An 18,084-nucleotide genomic window follows, 5' to 3' on the forward strand; every position below is an offset into this window, starting at 1 on the left:
TGGCAGTAATGGCCTTCTTGCGGGAAGCTAATGAAACACTTGCAATAGCAACTCTGTGCTAAAACAAAATCTGGAGTAAAGAGATATGAGTATTGAAATTTGATAAAAGTACTAATAAAGGATACAGTTTGAAAGGTGCTAAATCCGCATGAAATTGAATGATAAGGCGCACGAGTGTCAAAGATGATACAACATAATACACACAAAAAGATCCTTTGAGTAGTATACAACATAATGAAAGAGGGAGAAAGATTATTTAAAGGCTACATTAAACAGATACTTTTATAGATGGTTTTTAGACATTTCGACTGATCTGCTTCCACTGATCTGAGGAATTGTGATAAATCCAGATCAATCACAAGTCTATCAGCCTTTTCACACACAACTAAAATTCTATAAACACGATTAGTATAAACGTGTTTGAAACGTGTTTAAACTAATCACGAGCCTTTCACACAGAGAAATTTCGGTGCGATCGTTAATCGTTTCGTGATTAACTACTGCTCGTAAAATGCGCAGTATAGTGCCATTGCGCATTGAAGGTCATGCCATATCAATCAAAGTGCACGCTCCATCCAGTTTAAACACGTCTGAAACACGTTTAAACAAGAATAACCTTTCACACACAAAATGTCAAGCTCTCTAGATACGAACTTCGTATCTGCAGCCTGCTTTTAGGGGCGTATGAATCGCGACTTCGTATCCATCCCAGCATCGTATAAACGATGTTCACACTGGGAAAATTTTCTATAAACATGTTTAAAACTGTTGAGTTAAACACGTTTATAATAATCATCTCTGGATACGATGAATTTTAGCTGTGTGTGAAAAGGCTGTATATAAGACAGGACCCTGAAGTCCAAACATTCCATCCTTTTCTTAGTATTATTCATATTTATTATATTAATCACAATTGAAGGAAACACTTCATTTGTAAAGGAAGATGACTACAAACAAATCCCACACTGGTATATCAAGATGACTACTTCAAGAGGCAAAACATTTGGCATGTTATTATTTTGATATCATATGCATACAGCTTAAGTAGATGGATTGTTTTTCTTTAACTTCTCAAAATATACCCTGAATGTGTTTACACAGAATTGCCTCCTTTATTCTCTTCTCTCCCTGTCTCTCTTTCTACATGTCTCTGTCTCCTTCTATCTATCTGTCTCTCTCTATCCCTCCCCCTCGCTCTCTCTCTCTATGTCTGCCTCTCCCCCTCTCTCTGTCTCTCATTCTCTCACTCTCTCATTCAAAGTCAATATGTATTATCCCCATCAAAAGATCAACACACTACACACAATGCCCCTTCATCTTGCACAAGGATAGGAGCCAATGATGTGATGATTATGCATCATCACATTCTGTAATACACACTTCACAGCCAGCACGAATCGACTTGAGCCTCTTTCACACTGGACATAGAGAACAGCCTACCCAAAACAGCACATACATCTTTCGCTTCACATATCTGTATTTTATAACACGGATATACAAGACTACATTTACAGGTTTATGTTACATACCGGTACAGCTATTTTGTTTAACCCTGCACTTGCCCTATTCACACAAAAAAATAGGTTTTATTTAGCTGTAGCTCTTTTTTTAGGCTGGCTACCACTTGGCATGTGTGAAAGGAGCCTACACTGGTCAGAATTCTTCATCACTCAACATGCCTGTAGGCTGCTGGGGACTGAGGCCGCCAAACCTCAGCTCATTGAAAACCCCCTTGAGGCAGTCCAAGTGGATCAGCTCTTGCATGCTAACTACCTGCTGTGTGTCTGCTCAAATCTCACCAATTCATTTACCAACTAACAAAGGCAAAACAACGAGGGATGGGGTTACATGGTGCTGCGGTGTACATGAGAAATTAAAGGCCAAGATAGGCTACATCAGGGATGGTGTATACATGTAGACAACCTCTATCTATATCATGATCAATTTTGATCAAAATTCTGCAATCTAGGCATGTTGTATCATTATTGGTTTCTTAATTGGTTTCTTAATTGATTTCTTTTCTACCTCATTCGTGTGGTTACCCAGTGTAAGTATTGTCTTCGCAAGCTGAATGTATAGTAAAGAGCATTACTCAAGATTTTATCTGAAAATATCATGTCTGTTCAGAGCCAGAAGGGTATTAAATCTGTGTTAATGCCCTTTTGACTCTAAACAGACATATCTTAACTCTCGAACCATCCAATCTACATGTAGCTACTTCTACTTCTAGTCATACTTCCATATCCTATGTCAATATCTCTATTGATTCTAATAAATATGATCACCAGCTGGAATCAATAATGTGGTTAAATTTCACTGATCGAAAAATCTCTCGTGAAAACAATTCACATAACTTCAAACTTCAACTAAGCAACACGTCACTGCTTGCAGTATCAATATTACAAACCTGTCCTTGGCTTTGAAGGATGGGGCCGGATATTACTGCTGTTTTTTTTAGGTTTGTGCAGGTACCAACAATCATGGGTTTGTTTAGTAACAGCTGGGTTTTGCATTAATTTTTTCTCTCAACCATAGCTATCACTATCACCAGTATGTATGAAAATTACATGCGATAAGCAGAGGGCTATATAGGCCAGTATGAAAATGCATCTTTCTCAGCATTTTGTCAAGTTTGTTACTTTTTACATTTAAAACCCAGTATATCTGGATTCTCGACATATGATTATTACTATATGTAGGTTATGTTATTTGGATATCTTAAACAATTGATTTAATTACGCTCTTTAAAACAAACTTCTACTTCTAGCATGGTTTATCTAAGTCTTAAGATGCAGCAAAGACATATTTTCATCATATTTTCACAAAACTGAAATTCAACCTCATAAACTACCAATTCACCAGTAATCTCAACACATTCCCTTCTCTCAAGGGAGATTAAGCACAAAACCTAGGTTTTATTTTGTCAAGTTATTTGAAAATCTGTAAAGGTCACTTTGCTATCAGCATGAGATGTGAAATCACTCTTAAAGATAATACAAAGTTTGGGGAAATTTTGAAAATGGGGTGGATAGTGATTCTTTACAATTTTGATATATTTGGATTTTAACCCCTAAATCACTTCTGGTTTTGAGAAAAATTGAATATAACAATTTACCGGTGCTCGCGGTAAATTTTGATAAATTTCAAATAGCGCCTACGGCCGTACTATGGAAGGTTCGACCATGAAAATCTCACAGAATATGTAGTTGTGATCTATAATATCCAACGGGAATAGCTAATCGGTCAATTTTAGTCAAGAAACAATGTTTCATAGCTTAATTAATATCTTGACCTTGAGAGGGAGCTATACAACATAAAGAGTTTATTATTTACAATTTCATAACTTTAGACTCGATTTCAACTGCGACAATGATTACTAAAAATTGTAAGATTGCAAATGTTTCCAATATGCAGGAGTGATAGTGAGCACTAAAAAAAAAAAAGTTTTTTTTTGTTTCCCCTCAACCATAAAATAGGGAAGAAAAAAAAATCTGGTAAAAAAAAAAAATAAATAAATAAATAAAATCTGGATTTTTTTTTTTTTTTTTTTTTTTTAAATCGGGAAGAAGAAAAAAAATATCGGGAAAAAATCAGGAAAAATTTAAAAAAAATCGGGAAACCGATTTAAATGGGGTTTTTATCAGGCCTGACTATGTTCATTTGAACCAAGTTCATGACCCCATACCAAAACTTTGTATGACCTTTAAAGAATTACACATACAGTAGCACTACAACTTGCATGGTAAATAAAGGGTTCCATGTGAGGAAAGTGATATGCTCTGTACTTACCGGGAAAACAATTACAATGCATGAAAAATTTGCAAATTTATCCATGGTCTAGATTCACAAATGTTTTCATACAGTGAAATAAATAAATCACAACATTGCATTTTTATGCAATTTGTAAAAGTTTCTTGCCATAAATTAGGTTAAATGTGTATTATTTGTTAAAGCTTCTGGTTTAACAGCAAGCAGCTGGTCAAACTTAAAGCCTATCTGTACTAGTTTACTGGAGGGATTAGACCACCCTGCAAAGTCACTGGACAGGTGGTTATCTCATCAAATCAGCTCTTAATTAACACAAGAAAAAGAGGATCATGAGGGACCGATGTTCACCGATTAGTCATTGTTTGTCATATAAGAGGGCGCAAGTAGCTATAAATAGTGTAGTGGGGCTTTAACAAATGTTTATCACAGTTGTGTGAAATACAATCACCAATATCTGTTAACTTGTGAAAAGATGAAACCAAGTTCATTTAACTAGTATGATGTGCATCAATGAGACTCTTTCATTTGGACAAGTGGCTTCCGTCAATACAGCATACACATCCTTTGTCTTTTCTAAGGTGCCATTGTGTGTAATGTGAGATTTCAGCTTAATCAAAAATTTCCTTACTCAGATGGCTAAGATGATAATCATCCACTTCACTGAACCTTGACAAATCACCTTGAAGCTTTATTTTCTTAGACTCTATCACAACTTCTCATCACATTACCTGACAATCACCCCATGCATCACTTGCTTGAAATCTACTAAAGATATCACGAGGAAGCAGGAACAAAGCAGAGCATGAATGATGTACCCAACATCAACTTCTCTGCTGCGCCACCGAACCTATGCCCGGTAGGTAGCAGGACCTTCTTCAAAACAGACAGCTGACTCAGTAAAGCCACTGCTGAGGGGCTCGATTGTGCCGAACATGGATAATTTACCCCCCTCCTGATTCGGTTGCCACGGGAACAAAAGAGGAACAAGATGGAGGAGCAGATGGTGCACATGGAGAAATCTCATCCGATGGCTTAGGTGGCAACAATTGCTTTCACCATCCCTCGTATCAAAACACTGCAAGGGCATGGAGTCACAATGACAGGCTGAAAATGAGAACCTCAACTTTCCCTGAATGCTACATTAATGCTCTCTCTCTCTCTCTCTCTCTCTCTCTCTCTCTCTCCCTCTCTCTCTCTCTCTCTCTTTCTCACTCACTTTCTCCTCTTCTCTTCTCTCTTAATCTCTTGTTTCTCCCTCTATTTGTCCCAATCCCTTTTCATCTCTATCTTTTTCTCTCTTTGTTTGCCCTCCCACTCCCCCCCCCCCACCCCCTCTCGCACCATCCTTTCTCTTTCGTTCATTTTCTCCCTTACTCTTTCTTACTCTATCTCTCTGTTCAAGCATAGCAACCAAAAGCAAAAATATCCATTCAATATTGCTTTAGAGGTCAAAACAGAAATATATGCCCAAATGTTCAATGTTGAAGTGCATTTGTGATATCTATCCAGGCCGGATCATTAAGATAATTTACCAGATATATCAATTAGTTGGCAGTTTCCTGGCAGAATTTGTATCATCACGTATAAGTCGAAACATATTCTTTCACATGATTGGTAATAAGAGCTTCCATTTCATTTTCTGAGAGGGGGCGTTTCCAAAACTGGTCTATACCTTTAAACAGGAGATGTTTCTTTGTGAGGAAAAAGAATGTTGAAAACTCATTCTGCTGATTCATGGCATGATGGCATGGCATCACAGCATGACACCCAAGGGGAAAACAAAAGCCGGAAGAGAATGTATAATTTGGTTATCACAAGCACTACCGCAACATTGCCAGAGGGAGGGGGGTAACAATACAATGCCCGTTGGATACATGAAAGAATATTATCACAGAAGGGGTGTCATGTCAATGAATGTCTGTCCGTCTATTGGATGATTTTTAATCTAATTTGGATGCCACGCACAAGATCTCCCTTTTCCTCTTCATTCTTTAATGTTAAACCTTACCCATATCCTGTCTTTATGCCTCCGTTACGAAGTAGCCGGAGGCATTATGTTTTCGGGTTGTCCGTCCGTCCGTCCGTACGTCCGTACGTCCGTACGTCCGTACGTCCGTACGTCCGTCCGTCCGTCCGTACGTCCCGTTCTCGTGATCGCGTTATCTGAAGAACCGATTGACGGATTCCTGCCAAACTTTGGTCATGTATGTATCTTGCAGAGCCGATGAACTGATTAGATTTGGGGGTCACGAGGTCAAAGGTCAAAGGTCACAGGGCTCATTATGTATGCAAAAACAGCTCGTGATCGCGTTATCTGAAGAACCGATTGATGGATTCCTGCCAAACTTTGGTCATGTATGTATCTTGCAGAGCCGATGAACTGATTAGATTTTGGGGTCACGAGGTCAAAGGTCAAAGGTCACAGGGCTCATTATGTATGCAAAAACAGCTTGTGATCGCGTTATCTCAAGAACCGATTGATGGATTCCTGCCAAACTTAGGTCATGTATGTATCTTGCAGAGCCAATGAACTGAGTAGATTCTTGGGTCATGAGGTCAAAGGTCAAAGGTCATGGGCTCATTATGTATGCAAAAATAGCTTGTGAACGCATTCTCATTAGAACTGACAGATGGATTACTATTTAACTCGGGACATCTTGCGGAGCCAATGAACTGAGTAGATGTTAGGGTCATGAGGTCAAAGATCAAAGGGTCATATATGTATATGAGAAATTGCTTGTAATCACGATATTCTGAGAACCTGTTAATGGATTACAATTGAACTTGAATTTGAAAAATTTCTTCTGTTTTGGTTTGTAAATTGCTCTATGACGGAGGCATCATTTCGACTGCGCGCAGTCGAAGTTCCATCTAGTTTCTATTTGCCTCTGGTCTCTCCTTATTTTGCACTCCTTTTCTAAACTTCTCTAAGATTCCTACCTCATTAAAACTGCTCCTCTCCACCCTATACTTCTATTCCAGTAAACATAAACTCTATCTTCCAAGAGTCCTCTTATATTTGTTTGGTGCAGTGGAAATACAACACAGTTTTTACGAGTGGAAAGGTCATGTCAAAGTTTATGTCAAAGTTCATGTTGAACTGCAGTAGTCAGCACAGCCTACTATTCTGTCAATGTTCAAGTGCTGAGCTGTCAAACTACTTCAAGAATTACTCTTTGTGATGAGGTTTCCAGAATTCTGATCGCTAAGCTTGCTGTTCATTGAACTTCTGAGGTTCTTCATATTGCTGATGTAGAATATTGGGTGATATATGCAAGCACATGTATTCACTCTCTTCAAACATCGAGAGCACTTTAAATGAGAATGCACTACAACTCAAAGAGAAGACTATAACTTTGTGTTACAGCATATGAGTTAACGCCTTCTGACTCCAAACAGACAATATAATCCAAGCAAAAGCTCTCTAAAAGGCATTTTGCTGGCTAATGTTGAAACGACAACAATCATTTTAATGATTAAAACAATGGAGATACGTGAATAAAGGGAGATAGGAAAAGACAATTGACGTTGAGTCACTTTGCTGACAACTTTTTGATCTCAATACCAAGAAATGTAATAAACGTAAACAAGTAAAGCACTCACAATAACTTGAAGTTCTACATGTATGTAAGGGACCAATGTCCCTTCTCTTACTGTGGACACTAGCACTGGGTTATAAACCCGGTCTCTATTCACTTAAACCTCACGCTCTAACCTGAGTGTACTGTATTGTCATTGATGGAGTGAGATGGCAAACATTGTTATACACGCAATGATGTCAAATCCAGATTCCAAGACCCGGTTCCAACTTGGCAACTAAGGCCTTTCAACAAGCAGTCACCAACATTGTTTGAACACGAGTCAGGCTAAGCAATGCCAAACAATAAAATCAGTGTAAACCATGTTCATAATACATTTAAAATCCTCTACAATTGGATCAAATACAGTTGTTGGTACTAAACAAAACAAGTTACTGCAACTCATTTAGGCATAGGTAGTATGTGGGGAGGAGTGAACTTTGTTTCTTCTTCTCCTCTCTGGAGACATATTTCCAAAAGGCTGGCCACAAAAGCTCTCCCGATTTTTAGATCCCTGCTTAATACACAGACTTGCACCCAAACAACCCAGGCTTGGTTTTGTGAGCTGCTTTCTACTTGCTAGGCTATGCCTGCCGACAATGTGCATTTAGTGTACAGCACTACCAAACCCCTCTTGGAGCACCCTGAGATAGATTCAGAGTTTGGTGCAACAGGGGTTTATCACACACATAGATAACATGTGAAGGAGGTGGATCAAACTCAGTTTGTTTCTCTCCTTGTCTGGAGCCTAAGACCTAGAATCCATAGGCGCGTTTTCATCATCTCGAGATTGCCAAATAGCCCGCTATTTCTGATTTGGGAAATAATCCCGAAGTTACAAATCGCATCTTCATCAGCTCGAGATTCGACCTCGAAACTTGAAACTCGACCTTGAGAAATTAGCTCGAGATATTTTGCTCAGCGTTCGCGCATAGTGCGAGTCTTCGGTCTGGTGAAAATGCACCGGACAAATAGCTCGATATTTAGTGGAATATTTTGCAAACTAGACCGAGATATCTTGGGATATTATCCCGACCAAATATCCTGCTAATTGCAACTTCGGGCTGATGAAGATGCAAATTAGCTGGATAGTTTGCGATCGGGAAAGTTCAAATAGCGGGAAAGTTCAAATAGCGGGATATTTGGCAATCTCGAGTGAAGAAACGCCTATAGATAGCATGCAGGAGGGGGTGGACCAAACTCAGTTTGTGCCTCTCCTTGTCTGGAGCCTAAGACCTAGAATCACAAACACCTGGTATTGCAGGTCTATGGAAATCTGTGGACTTACCAATAAATCCCAGGGAAGAGAATTCCAGGAGAAGCCAATCCTTGGTGCTCTGTTGCATGGCAAAATTCTTCATTGTTGTCAGGTAGCCAGGAACTGCAACTATGTCATCCTCAAGCTGAAAAAACAATCATATATTTCAATGTCAATCTAAAGCGATTTGGTGTTTTCAATCGAGGCACTACACACGATCTAATCATTTGCATACGCCAAAAAAAGTGCATTAAAGTTGTGTCACCTCCCTGATCAAACTGATAAAGGTAACTCCTTTCTGGCTTTGGACATACATGATCATTATTATTATTGAAACAACTGCAGAATATCCTAGTCAACAAGAAATACGACCCTGGCTCTAGGGCCTGACCCTGACCCTACTCCAAACTTTAACTAACCCTGATCCTAACTCTAACCCTAACCTTAATACAATATTCTGATGCGTGGTAGAATATTCTGCATAAGCCTCATCAAACTTGAATTCCAATTTTCACATATTTCACTTTTATACTATGACCAAAATTATGATTGCAGACTGATGTGCCACAGACCGTGGCATAGCGGCAAAATTATGCATTTAATGAATATATGTATATATATATTGTTATTCACGGTCGTATCGAGAAGGACACTTAACTCTATATTAAGGTATAAGGGTTAACACGTCCTTCTGGCATCATACCCAATAATATCACTACACTGCCCACCCAGCAGTCAACTCACCTTCACACACACAAGCTGAGAAGAGTAAGTGTTACATTCTCATACCATGTTCAATACTGAACAAGATATATGACAAGGATAGCCTAACCATTCCTCATCAAGTCATGAAGTGAAAATGTGCAATTTGTTATGTTCTTTGTTTGTTTGCTGGCTGTTTGAATGTCCTTTGACTGTTCATACACATCGGAAAATGCAGAAACAACATAACTCGCTGGTAATTATTGAAGGTGACATTGAAGTCAGATCACTACATGCACATTAATGTGCTGTTGTAGCAACAGCAATGTGTGTTGTGAATTAATAGAGGAAATTCAGTCTGAAAACTGCCTGATTATCAGTATCTTACAGTTGTATCATTCAGTAGGGGTACGCCAATATGTGCCAACTAGGCAAACTAGTTGTTTTAGTTGTAGCAGGTGATTTCAATGAAGAAAGTCTAAATTGTGTGTCAACTATAATGTATTCACAAAGGCTATTTCAGTAATAAAATGCTAAAAAATAAATTTTAATAAAAATTCATTTTTTTTTAATGTATTCTTTCCTTCATTTAAAATTACAACTTATACATCTTTTCCTTCATTTAATCTCTATCTAATTGAGAATCTATGTTAAGCAAGTCCTATTTTTATATTTTAAAAATAGTATTTTTTCTGTTTTATCATTGACAGCATTTAGAAATTAAAAATATTTTTATTTTTTTATTTTTATTTGAACATATGCAGTGGGTGAGGAAGAAATCTGTAGTCCCACATTTTCTCTAATCTATTTTCATTTGGGAGCTACTTCCTTCATGCTTAAGTTTGATAATGTTCCCTTTATATAATTCTTTTAAGGGAGGGGTGTCAATTATTTCAGGTATTCGAACATAGCTGGGTATAACCTTAAAATTCCCATTAATGTTAAGCAATGTCTGATATTTGACTGTTCATGTAAATTTGCAGACTCATTTTCCTCTAATAGGAAAGATATTCATTGAAACTATATGTCAATTATATATATGTTATCCCAGTTCATGTGGAAAACCAAATCATTCTTACTCTTTTCCAAGAGAGAAATGAACACTTTTAGCACTCTCGACCCCTATTCCCTTTATTTGTTTATCAATATTAAGGGAGACATCCAAGTTTGCCAGGGGCCTAGGAGACAATAGGTGAAGCAAGATCCACAAGACTGACTGAGCACCCAAGAGACTGAAGGCCCACGAGACCAATATTTACTATCCATACTTTTCAGTGTCAATAAATGCATCTTACTACTACAAGAAAGAATGCCTGCCAGACTGAATATCATGGACATATACAACAACAGTGCCCTGTTTCATAAATCTTGATATCAGTAACAAGTTACAAGCTACTGTTATAAGCTACTGAAATCATGGCATCTGATTGGCTGAGAGCAAATTTGTCATAGAAACTTAGCAGTTGTTATAGATGACAAGTTTTATGAAACAGGCCCCTGTTCTGTAAACTCAGAAGGGAACAAAGTACAAAAAAGGTTCATTTTTTCCACCCATTTGTGTGTCTTCCGGTTTCATTGTCCTATCATGGTCGAAAGGCCTGACACCATTTTTATTTGCGAATAAATAGTGACAAAAAATTATCCATATGGGCAATCTATTCAAATAGTCATGATGGATTGAATATTTTTTTTACTTGGAAAGGGAGGAGGAAGTTACCACATTGTAGAGGTACTCAGGTTTATCACCAATCATTTCACCATTATTGTACTCCATCTGATTGGTTCATATGGACCTACCCTGATGGTTGAGACTAGCACATGACAAAGTTTGATAAATTGTTGTAGAGGTACTCCAGTATATCACCAATCATTTCACCATTATTGTACTCCCTCTGTTGGGTTCATATGGACCTACCCTGATGGTTGAGACTAGCACATGACAAAGTTTGATAAATTGATTGTTATCGCATGAAGGTAGTGGGTGTCAAGTTTACATATAAATATGTATCCCGAGTGTAAATAAACATATGTCACTTTGATTTCACCCCACTTGTTAACATAGGTAGTGCACTTGCACTACCATATGGTTGAGGATGAACAAGGCATTTGTCAAAGTTTATCTTTAAGTACCTGGTAGGAATTTATTCCTTGAAATGCTAGAGCGCCGTATGGCAGCCGTTCTAAAGCCAGGGTAATAATCGGGAGCACCAGGAGGGTCAAATCTGACTGACATGAGCGCTATACAAGAACCCACTATTATTATTATTATTATAAGATGTAAAAAAACATTGATTCACAGAGATGTACTTGACAGAAAAAGAATACAGGTCTCACATTTTTGTCATCATTTTCTTGTTGATAATCATATTGGTAAACATTCACCCTGATAATATCACATGAAAAGATTTTATAGCATTCCATAAAATATGTAGAGTTATGTATCTGCTGAGATATTTTATATTACTACATGATTAATTTATTCAACCTCCCATTTCTAATGGCTTTGAGGTATGGGAATTTAAAAATATCACATTTAAAAAAAATGATTGATTGTTACTACAAATGGCATTTCATGTTTCATGTCATTATACTTGGATTTAAATGTTTGTTTTAAAGATTATAGTTTTGCCAAGATTTGAATCACATTTCAAAGGCCTTATACATGTTTAAATGTTTCTTTAATTGTCTTACTATTACAGTTTAGATTGTAACTATTTTAAAGTAACCATTATAGTTAATTAAACCCACTACAGAACAACTGATACATGCATTTCTCACTTTCCATTTAGACTACTGTAATGGCCTCCTTCCCACCTTCTTCCTCTTCAGCATATCCAAAATGCTTCCACTCGTCTAGTTACCCGCTCAAGACCTTGCAAACATATTACTCCAATTCTCCGCAATCTCCAATCCACATTCTTCTCCTTGCCTTTAAAATCCGTAACGGTGAATACCCAACGTACCTTTCGTGTCTCGTAAAATCCAACCCCCCCCCCCCCACCCACCAGGTTACGTGCTTCAACTTTCTCTCACTTTCAACTAATTCCTGGCCCTTGTGTGAAAACAAGATACAGCGATAGAGCACTTTTTGTAGCGCCCCCCCCCCCCCCCCCCCCCCCCGGTAGTGGAATAGCCTCCCGTCCTACATCCAAAATGCTCCTTCTATACACACTTTAAAATCCATGTCATGAATTTCTGTTTTCTCTAAACATGTCACAATAGATAAATAAATAAAATAGATATCATACTACTATTATTTATGAATTAAGTCATCTTTACGTGATATAAGATTAAGTTGATTGATTTATTTATCTGTAACATACTTTAATTTATTTGAATAATATTGTGTAATCGTCCCGGCTTTTATTTTGTGTAAGGACAGCGCTTCACTTAATGGTTGCTGGGTCCACAGCACCACTGCGCCTAGAAACAATGTATTAGGCACGTTTTAAATGTGATCTACTATTATTATTATCATTAATCATTTATTCATTCTTCCCCTTAAGCGCTTAGAGACATCTTAGATGTATTAAGCGCTTGATATCAAAGCGGAATATTATTATCATTGTTAAGGAAGTCTGATCATTGCGTGGTCTAGAATCTGAAGAACACAGACTCAAGGTACCCAACTGTGCTGCAGCAATTACACCAAACAATATTGCATGTCTCCAGCAGGGGTAATCATGGAATGTCTTAATATATAAATTGACCACAATTTCAGATAATACATGTATACAAGTAATCTCCCGTCGTCTGATTAGTGACATGACATGAACACAGTCACTTCTCAGCAAGATGTAATCATAATTTAGACGATGCAATCAAAATTTAGAAGATGCAATTCTAATTTAGAAGATACAATCATAATTTAGAAGATGCAATCAAAATTTAGAAGATGCAATTCTAATTTATTAGATGCAATCATACTTTAAAAGATGCAATCAAAATTTAGAAGATGTACATGTAATCCTAATTTAAAAGATGTAATCATAATTTAGAAGATGTCATCATAATTGAGAAGAAGCAATCATAATTTAGAAGATGCAATCATAATTTAGAAGATGTACCGGTAATCACAATTTAGAACATGAATTTATAATTTTAGAAGATGTAATCATAAGTTTAGAAGATGTAATCATAATTTAGAAGATGTAATCCTAATTTTAGAAGATCCAATCATAATTTCGAATGAGCTTTAGCATCTTCCCATTGTAGGATGCTGAGAAATGCCTATCTATTGATTGCAGCATGCCACAGAGCACGCATCATCATTCTCGGCATGTTGTGTGAAAAGAGAGGAGATGAGAGGTGAAATTGAGAAGGAACAAGCCGATACCGAAGCGGCCAACATGAAAATGTTGAGGTGAAGGCAGAGCGACCCCCGCATTAAATTGCTTCGTATCGCGATTGGGACATCCGTGTGTCTGGAGAAGCCATCGCCTGTCTACACCTAGCGATCGCGCTCATCAGGCGTTTTCACACCTAGTCACCTACATTATACTTCATGTTGAAAAACTATGCGTAAATACTGATCAGGTAGAACATACACGTAGCAGATCAAACAGGTCAGGTTTAACAACATTAATGTAAATACAACTACTGTACATGCTGATATTCTCATGTAGAAATATTTTTACGGATGACAAGGATGCCAACATTTTCACACGTTCTTCTTTTTCTACACAGTTATATTAGCACAGGTTACTCAATATGTGATCGTGTATGCACTGCCATTTCTGGTGTGCGTGTTGTTTAATTCATGACCCTGCAACGATGCATGAAATTCATGAAAATAATGGTTTATGTAGTACATGCTTGTGATGTATTGCGGATAAAGACTTCAAAAGTGCTGATCCAAAGTTCGAATTTTCATCAACCTATGGTTTCTTTAAATGCAGTCAGGTTAACCAATCAAAGGTAGTGATGATGTGAATGACAAACAATAGACCTTTCTGGCTGCTTGCCACCTTTCTTCCTCAGAGCGAAGAAGAAAGAAAGTACACGTGCAATATTTCAACAAACATCCTATATTCATGTGATAGAATAGGAAGGTGTGGATTTGAGGAAATAATCATGAATGGCTTTCTTCAGAAATTTTATCTAAACATAACCAGGAAGGCTTGTACGACATATACTCCTATGACAATTGCTCCATGACCAATTTCTTTCATAACTGAATTCCTCATTTCAACCCTTGACCAAACACTATACATAATTCTAACCGTATACCTAAACCTAACTAATAAAACCCCAATTACAACACTAAAACTAACAATATATACTTTTGACAATATAAAACCAGGGCAAATGTCACTAGAGTCATTGTTACCTGAGCAAAGGTCATATCACCTGAATTAGATATGGACATGTGCCATTTGGTAAGGCATTGATACTCATTACCAGGTCCCTCGGAGAGGACGTAAAGACGTTGGCCATCTGGTTGCTTATGCTATGGTCACATTACCCAAAAGTAGCCTGCTCGGCGGCCGAGCTGCGAGTTTTTAACCAATTCTGCCAGGCGGCTGCCAGGCGGCTGCCCGGCCACCGAGCGGCGGCCACCCAGGCACCACCCGCTTTTAGGGCATCGCTCGGTCGCCGCTGAAGTTTTAACGCTGAGTTAAATTTGGGCGGCGCCTGCTCACTTTTCACTCGCTGCCCAAAATACGCTTGGTGCCTGGGCGGTCGCCGCCCGGGCACCGACCTAATCGCTGGGCGATGCCTAATTCCAGCAGCGACCGAGCAGGCTACTGAAAGGTCGGTCGCTGCTCTGATTTGTGACCATAGCTTTACTTACAAGCATTTATGCTTTCTTAGCAGTCAGGTAAAAAATAACCATCATCACATTTTTCTGACACAAATCAGGCGTGAAAAACCCCTAATGTGATCACCTGGTGTTCCTCTTTATTTGTGACGTCATGACTGCTTTCTCTCATGTTCTTAAGGGGTTCATACTCTAGAAGAAAGCTGCCAACAGCACGCACCATTGAGATGGAGCTACTAATTAACAGTGTATCCATCACAGGTCCATTTAGTGTGAAGAATACACATTGAGCCTAAAGGCACACAGCAATTGTGACTAAACAAATCTACACTCACGTAAAGAAGAGTGTCATCCGTGTTTCCTTCTCATATTATTTCTATGAGCTTAAGGGAAGAATTTTCTAACAAGATAGCTACTTTTCAATATACACATGAGGTTAAACACCCCATGATAAACAAAATTATTAATTCTATCCAGCAAATTTGCCATTACAAATATTAGGCAATTTCCTGGCACTGTAAAACTGTCTTTTATAACTGGCATGTTATATTATCTATCTAATTCTTAAATGAAAAGAAAATAATTATGAGTGACTGGTTGCCAATTTCAGAGCTGAAAGCTGATTCACTCATCTCTTAAGAAAATCCTTTTCCTTGATTAGTTAATACCTTCACTGCCGAGTCGTCTCCAGCAATCTAATATAGCAATATGACTTTGACAAAAGAAAATTGGCACCCTGTAATTAGTTGCATGCGATTTAGGCTCCTTCAATCTGATGTGCAATGACGGGGCCGTCGTCTCGATTAATACCCTTGACTGAATTGGCCCCAAGATGGAGCCCTCTTTCCGCCCAGTTCCCCTGTCGTCCTTGGGGTGGATTTAAACCTCTTCTCTTTCTTTGCTGAGCTGTCTCGAAGGTGTGATATCCTTGAGGATTTGTTTTCTCTTGTTTTATTTTTGTTTAGGCAAGTGAGCAGCCGATAACATCTTTCATGTGATGATGATGCACAAGCTTAACCCGATGGATGCCACAAGCCCACAAGCATTGACAAGCGTGTGACCGAGATCCACAATTTTTGTAATCAGATTATTCAAGAATATATACAGAATAAAGGCAGTGCAGAGAGTCAATCAGCACATGAACAATTGCATGATTATCTCAACAATAAAGATTGACATCTGACAGGGAAATGAGCAACCAGTGATTAGTATATCGCTGACTTGTATTACAAGACTCATTACAGTAACAAATCATAAAACAAAAGATTAGTTAATCATTATATTTATCACTACCGATATATCAAAATATATCCATTTCATTTCATATTGCTATGACAGTGCACCACAATACATCTATGAATTCATGCTAGATGCTAAAGTATAATTTTCAAGTTTGTGTTCTGTTGATACATCACTTTAATAATTTGTTTTTTTACTTTCTAAAGTAAACACACAGAAAGTGGAATTGATCCACAGGAAGTTCTTAGCAAAAAACAAACAAATTGCTTTCTTGAATGCGATGGTTCACTTCACAGCCTGCCACAGATCTAATTTTATTTCCTCATACAATATTACAAGACTTGAGCAGGAGAAAAATTAGGGCAGATATTCTGCCATTAATCACGCGCAAACTAGACAGTGTAATGAGCCATAGCAGTGGTGTGTTTTATTGCAGCTCTAATTGCTCTCCTCCCTCATTACATATTTAGACATTCACATCTTCACCGGTATTACCCCTGGATTATCCATCGATCTGTATCACCTCCTAATATATATACAGCTGACCAATATCACTCAAATCTACGGTATATATTTAGCAAGTACTATCTGTGCCCCCCCCCCTCTCTCTCTCCCTCTTTTTCATCTCTGACACATCTTCTACCTCTCCCTCTTTCTGTCTTTCTTTCTTTCTTGCTCTCTATCTCTACATATGTTCTATCGTCTTCTCTCTCATTCTATTATATCCAACACAGTGCAGCCTACAATCTATCAACATTATTTTGTCTTTTTCTCACTCTTCGGAAAGCTCCATCTCTTTTAGTATCTAAAACCTTTTGTTTTTATCTCTTCGATTACTTTCTTTCTTTTACCTTTCTTTTACCTTTCTCTCTCTCTCTCTCTCTCCCTCTCTCTCTTTCTTTCCCTCTCTGTCTCTCTGTCTCTCTCTGTCTCTTTCTTTCCCCCTCTCTCTCTCTGTCTCTCTCTCTCTCTGTCTGTCTGTCTCTCTCTCTCTGTCTCTGTCTCTCTCTCTCCTTGAACACAAACAACCTTGTTTCCACTAGGATATGACCCTTCATTAGATTGTTCAATGAATAGTAATGATGATAATCAATGCTCTACACCAACAGACCCTCAAATCCAGACACCTTCCAAAAAGTTAGTGTGAAGCCCTGTGATAATGACGATGATGACAATGAAAACAACAAAAACACATATTTGCAACACACCGGACAAGTTTTTAAATCATTTTCGATCTTAATCAGTTCTGACAACAGAACCTGTAATAGAGGGAATGGATTTCAAAACTAAAATCCTACACACATCTATCTGGGAATTCTCTCTTTTTTTATTGGAAGATCTATAGCTTTAATAGTTTGAGGGTATTGTCAGCTTGGATGGCAAACACTCCTCTATTAATTAGAGAGAAAAGTTCAAAGATCAGCCCAAAACATCAATAGCAAGCATGCCGATACTGGAGATGCGTCACCATGACAACAAGGTGTATCATTAACAAGAGCCTACGGAGGAACGAGATCTCTCATTTCTGCGAACGGAGGTAAAACACCTCGCGGAAGTCTCATATGAAGAGCAAACAGCACATCCACACCGTTCCTGGCAAGTAATATTGTATTAAACCCAAAATCAATACAATTACCAACTTCAAATTGGCAACCCGAAACTTCATGCCTTCTACCCATTACATCTGTTGGCACTCATCTTTCAGAGCCCGACATTGTCTGTCCCGCACAAGGCGAGAGGAATGGAGTGCTAAGACCTCTGTCACTTGCTTGGCATTA

At 38.1% G+C, this 18,084-nt stretch overlaps 1 protein-coding gene across 1 annotated transcript in view; it reads right to left on the reverse strand.

Moving 5' to 3' along the window:
* LOC579015 (alpha-1,3-mannosyl-glycoprotein 4-beta-N-acetylglucosaminyltransferase A) overlaps positions 1–18,084 on the reverse strand; it is a 72,896-nt gene that overhangs the window by 17,172 nt on the left and 37,640 nt on the right. Inside the window, exon 8 of the mRNA XM_030980478.1 lies at positions 8,635–8,749. Coding sequence (XP_030836338.1) covers positions 8,635–8,749 — 115 coding nt within the window. The remainder of the gene's footprint in view (positions 1–8,634; positions 8,750–18,084) is intronic.

Source organism: Strongylocentrotus purpuratus, unplaced genomic scaffold (assembly GCF_000002235.5).
Source record: "Strongylocentrotus purpuratus isolate Spur 01 unplaced genomic scaffold, Spur_5.0 spur5_scaffold_11, whole genome shotgun sequence".
In the NCBI taxonomy this organism is placed as follows: domain Eukaryota; kingdom Metazoa; phylum Echinodermata; class Echinoidea; order Camarodonta; family Strongylocentrotidae; genus Strongylocentrotus; species Strongylocentrotus purpuratus.